We start from the raw sequence: 5370 nt of genomic DNA, 5'->3' as shown, positions 1-5370 counted from the left end.
AGCCATTTTTGTATTTGTTCGAGGCTAATTACAAATCTGCTGCCACTGAACTTCTAAATAGCAGCTGTCACGACCTCTGAACCCATTAAGTGTGCCTTTCACATGACCTAAGCCCTTCGCTAAATAGGGCCTCGGGTTTTCAAGAAGCTTCCACACATTAGCATAATCCATTAGCTGCATCAACGTAGGCCTATGCTAATCTAGTTTTGGGATCAAATAAATGTTCTTTGTTGTCTTGAAAATGTATCTCGTTCTTTGTGTGTGAAATAAACACTCCTGACGTAATTTCCTACCTGAACGCAGGTGAGAGGCCCATGAAGGCCCTAGCGTCTGCTGCTGCTGTTGGAGAACTTCCTCGCTGTTTAAGGATGTTTTGTAGTGTTAGTAGCTATGGCCTGCCACTCTTTGTGCTCGGACACAATTAAAATGATGACCTGAAGTGAGTTTCTCAACTCGGTTTAATCAGTGTTGTCCTCTCTGATGACAGAGATGTCCGGCTATTGGCCGAGACCAGGAGGGCACGTCATCTCCATCAATCAGGGACTGCTGTTTCTCCTCTGAGGAATGTCCCCACGGTCGTCCAGCCGCCTGACCATGCGTTACTTGGATGCATGAGAGGCCGGGCATGAAGTGCAACCCCGTCCAATGATTATGCAGGGAAGAGGTGATAATGACTTCCTATCAAGAGTTAACGGCCGAAGGGAAGAGAAGCCCTCTGTTCACGGGCTGCTGCCGAGCAAAAGAGGTCATAAACCGGGACCTGAACGGCAGGACTCTCCCTGAACTCGACAGTCATGATGTGGAGGGGAATCTGGAGGTGGAAGTAGCCTCAAGATGTAATAATCCGCATCCCCGGTACTTAACTCTCTCCAACAGTTTGACTCTGTGCACCTCTTTGGACAGCCCTCCTCCTCCTCCACCACCGTGTGAGGCTCTCGAGGGCTTCTCGACACCGGCCTGCCCCCACTCGTCCCGTGTCCCCTGGCGGTGCAGGGCGCAGGGGCAGGGCTCTGCAGGACGCGGATCATACTGCGCGTCAAATAACAACGAAACGCTACAATCCGGCTTTGGGTCACTTACTGAGACAATTCAAAGCTGCTCCCATAATGGCCCCGAGATTCACGTCGCTATGGGGAGATCAGCTGGCTCGGACTTTAACGTAGCTCATATGGATGTAAGCAGTAACACTTTTGAGTGGATGAGAGTGAAGAGGAGTCAGCACCGAGCGGGTACGTTTTTGACAAGAGGAGGAAAAAAGTTACTAAATGTATTCAGGATATTCATGTTTAGGATTGAGTTTATGTTTAATATTTAGCTTTGGTTAACTTCAATTCATAGTTGGGGAAAGTTTGGTCGAAGTTTTCTCTTCATGCTTTAAAAAAAAGGGAGAGAGAATGAATAGCTGACGTGTTTTGTGCGTCATCGTCCACAATTTCCTCCGTCCACAACATTGAAGGTACATTGAAAATAAATAATGTAAAACGTGTGAAGGCATATCAAAACGTTTGAGAGGCTGCACTAGTTGTTTAGTCGAGGCACATTTGAATATGCACATGAGGAGTCGGTCACTATTTCCTTAACGGTTCCATGTTAATGTGAGTCTGTTCTTTAACATTGTCGCTCCATCTGCTGTTACAAGCAGGAGTTAGACTGTGCACACAAGGAGGGAGGAGTATAGTCAAAGGCCTGCTTAGCCTCACTGTATATTCAACCCGGAAAAGGATAAATTATTTACCCTTGCCCTTACTAACCAGTAGTCTTTAAATAATGCAACACAGCACTGCCTATCGAGACTCACAGGAAGTTGAGTAAAACTTACTCCTGTAATTTGGAGTGCTCCCTGAGTATTGATTAGTTGTCTGTTTGTAATGAAAGCTCTTGCGTATTGATTTCAGTTTGCAGCACCTTTACATGTGTCCACCTTTTTAACATAATTGCTGTCACAGATCATCATTTCCCTGACTGATGAGTCCTGGGCACAGAGCCCACAGAAGAATACATATCCCAGGCTTAACAATTACCAATAGCTGGCTAATGTGAAAAATGCCTATCAATCATCAATGTTATATGAGTAATAGCATCTTATATAGATCACTCAATCGATCAATAATGTCAGTTGACTGACTTGCCACTGGACCTGGGTTGGGTTTAATTCATTTTATGTGAAAAGATTTACTACAGTGGTGGTCCAGTTTTTTCTTTTCCCATTGCACATTATCTGTCTGCTGAAGGGTGCTGCTGACCCAAATGTTCAGTGACCAAAGATGCAGGCGGGTCATTAGCACTACTGTTTGTGGAGAAAAGGCCATGCCTCTCTGTGAGAGCTGCAATAAACAAACGCTGCAGCCAAATTCACATTAATATTTTTGAATGATGTGGACTAAACGCATTGTTTTTGATAATGATTCATATTTAAGTCAGTGTGCCCAAAATGTGACCTCACAACATTTGATGTGGCTTCATAAAACGATTTTTATCCTTTTGATAACCCTTTCTTGCATGGTCATTTATGATCAATCATATAACTTGTGAAACATCATTTAATATCAAGGCAGGAGTACAGAGGCAAAAGAAGACATTGCCTTTCATTTGAGTATATTAATATTATCTGATGGAGAAATCATGAACTGTAAATTGCAATGTTGTAACATGCACCAAAGTCTGATGATGCCACTGTGAGGGAGGAAAAGGTTACAACAACACATTTCACTGGTCGAGGAGTCATTTTATTCATAAAACACATTAGCCACTCATCTGATCCAAATCCGAGCTCTTGAGAAAGCCATTTACTAACAACCACCCACGCACACACATTTCCTCTCACTACTGTTAGTATCTTTTTAACCTCTTTCTCTATGTCTCTGAAGGGGATCATCTGTAGGAGTAACTCATTAGAGCTACTGTGTAACTTGTAAAAGAGTCATTAGTGAAAGTACGCTTTCCTCTGAGGTTGTATTGGTTTTGGCACCAAAGAAAGTCTTGCGTATCTTTCCACGTTGAAAGGCCTCCACAGACCTGCAGTAACCTGATCTCTTGGCTCAGTGTATATACTCCCAGTGCGTCATTCTTCAATTATGCTTTGACAGCACCTGAATTACTGTGGGCTGGATGCCCAGATGACTGAGGCAATGTGTATCGATCTATCCCTTTTCTTCTTCCCTCTCCTTGCCTTGGAAGGCCCTTCCATTCCCTTTGCAGCCTGGCTATTTTTAAGCATGCAAGTCATTTCTCAAATATTTAGTTTGATTCTTTTATGCCTTCTGGCGGCATCAATTCTATTATCTTTGGCGCCATTAATCAGAATGTGCATGTGATTTGCACTCCTGAAAGCTGAAGTTCTTAATTACAGTTCGTCTGTATTGGTTCTTCATATACACTGCCCTCTAATTCTCAGGCTTGGTTACCTTGACATTCATTTTCTTAAAACACAGATGTCGACATTTATCCTACAACTGACCTTTCCATCTGCTATGCTTTTCCAAGTGGCTAGAGGCCTGTTAACCTTCCTCCCTATGAATTGTGGTGGGAGACATTGCTCTACACCTGGCACGCTGACTCCATTATGCAGCAGCAGCACATTTTCTCAGAGGCAAAGATACACTGGCGACTTAGCCACAATGTCAGCAATGAAAAATCAAGATATAGCTGCGGTTCCTGTCATTCATTGCACATAAGTAGCACAGATGATACTTTAATGTGTGACCCAGAAACCTCAGAGGAAAAAGTGGAGACATTTGTCATTAATGCAGTGTTTGAAAGGATTTGTAAACTGTTAAACTGTCATTGACACAGAAAGGCCTAAAGGCAAATTATTAATGATTCTGATGAATACAGTTAATGGACTGGAAACGATACAAAGTTGTTTTGACTCGACAACTTTTATCTGCAATATACAGCGACATACTTTGTTCAACTATTTGGTGATCTTGTCTTGCACCCGCTATAAAAGCAATACCTTAAGAACATAAATGTGAAGCCTATAAAATGTTTCCAAGTCAGAGGTGTCGATTCAAATCTCATCTTGTCTGCAACTTGTTTCTTCTCTGTTGTTAGATAACACACAATTCCTATTTGATAGCAGCAAAATATTTTACAATGTGCTTATAGGCTTCTGCTAAAGTTGATAGTTCGGTGAAATACGACTACACAGACAGAAAAATGACTTATGGGTAAAACTTTAAATCAACCAACTGGCTGAGCACCAATTCCTACAAATCAAAATCTTGGAAAATAGTTTAATGGATGTTTGAACTAATTTCTTCAATATCAAAAACACGTTTTAATATTATTTTTGTATTTGGTATTATAACACAAATTACGAGAGCAGTCTAGACATATAAACATTTAATAACATTTCTGAGGATTTATGCAAAAGTTAAAACTATAAATGGCTTTGACTTAAATGACTGGTTCCTGATTCAGCCCTGGAATAATTGTTCATTTTATTTCCTGGAAAAGTGCGCGTATAATTGTATTCAAAAGGGTTTTGTGCTTCTTTTGTGGGTAACCTCATTGATCTTGCTGACGACTGTTTTCATGTGTTCTGTTCACAGTCAGGATGCACATGACCCGTGGGTTCAGTATTGGCTCGGGCCTCGGTGCTGTTGAGGCTGGAAGCAGCAGCATGTGCACGGATGGCCAGCCCACGGTGAACGGGGCCCCGAGGACCAGCTTCAGCACCAAGCAGCTGACCGAGCTGGAGAAGGAGTTCCACTTCAACAAGTACCTGAGTCGGGCCAGGCGGGTGGAGGTGGCCGGCGCCCTGCAGCTCAGCGAGACGCAGGTGAAAGTTTGGTTTCAGAACAGACGCATGAAGCAGAAGAAATTACAGAGAGACGGGCTGCTCTCCGACCCGGGGCCCGCGTCTGCGAATTCAAATGCCGACTTTTTGGACACCTGCCCCTCTCCTGGACCGACCCCGCCAAAACACCTGCCCCTGAACTCCTGAACCGCAGGAGCTGCACAGCGCGTCACACATGCACGGGCGCCTGCCTGCAGATGTTTTGATTCCAGTTTGCATCGGTTTCAATCAGGCTTCACCTTTATTTGCTTACCACGATGGATGCTTATCGCAAGAAGCGCAATGCCAAGTTTCTTCATGCAAGAACGGGTCAAAACAATTTGTCTTCCTCCCCCGGCTTCAGTCTGGCGCTCTGATTTGAATATTAAAATTCGAGTCATTGCATCCTCTCTAGACAATGTAAACAAGGAAACAAAATTATATTAATTGCCCATAGAAACTGTGGCAGACTATTTGCCTATTTATTTTGGACAATTTGTCCAGGAACTGAATTTACGTATATATATATGATCAACAGGACACGTTGCTCCTAGTTTTGTTTAAAATGTATATTATTTTTATTTATTTAA

At 42.9% G+C, this 5370-nt stretch overlaps 1 protein-coding gene across 1 annotated transcript; it reads left to right on the top strand.

Moving 5' to 3' along the window:
- Positions 1 to 666: 666 nt before the first annotated feature.
- On the top strand, positions 667 to 5135 carry hoxc1a (homeobox C1a). Its single transcript, XM_079677207.1, has 2 exons — positions 667 to 1229; positions 4554 to 5135. Exons 1-2 carry the CDS (start codon positions 671 to 673, stop codon positions 4946 to 4948), a joined length of 954 nt encoding a protein of 317 aa, XP_079533333.1. The 5' UTR covers positions 667 to 670; the 3' UTR covers positions 4949 to 5135.
- The last annotated feature ends 235 nt before the right edge of the window (positions 5136 to 5370 follow it).

Source organism: Notothenia rossii, assembly GCF_949606895.1.
Source record: "Notothenia rossii genome assembly, chromosome: 4".
Taxonomy (NCBI): Eukaryota; Metazoa; Chordata; class Actinopteri; order Perciformes; family Nototheniidae; genus Notothenia; species Notothenia rossii.
Note: the sequence above shows the minus strand (reverse complement) of the source record. Positions and strands in the feature narration are given on the sequence as shown.

Excerpts from the sequence above, each read along its gene's own strand:
- hoxc1a (XM_079677207.1), top strand. The coding sequence starts at position 671 with ATGACTTCCTATCAAGAGTTAACGGCCGAAGGGAAGAGAAGCCCTCTG. Across the intron at positions 1,230-4,553 it reads GAGGAGTCAGCACCGAGCGG|TCAGGATGCACATGACCCGT; the intron begins GTACGTTTTTGA and ends TTCTGTTCACAG.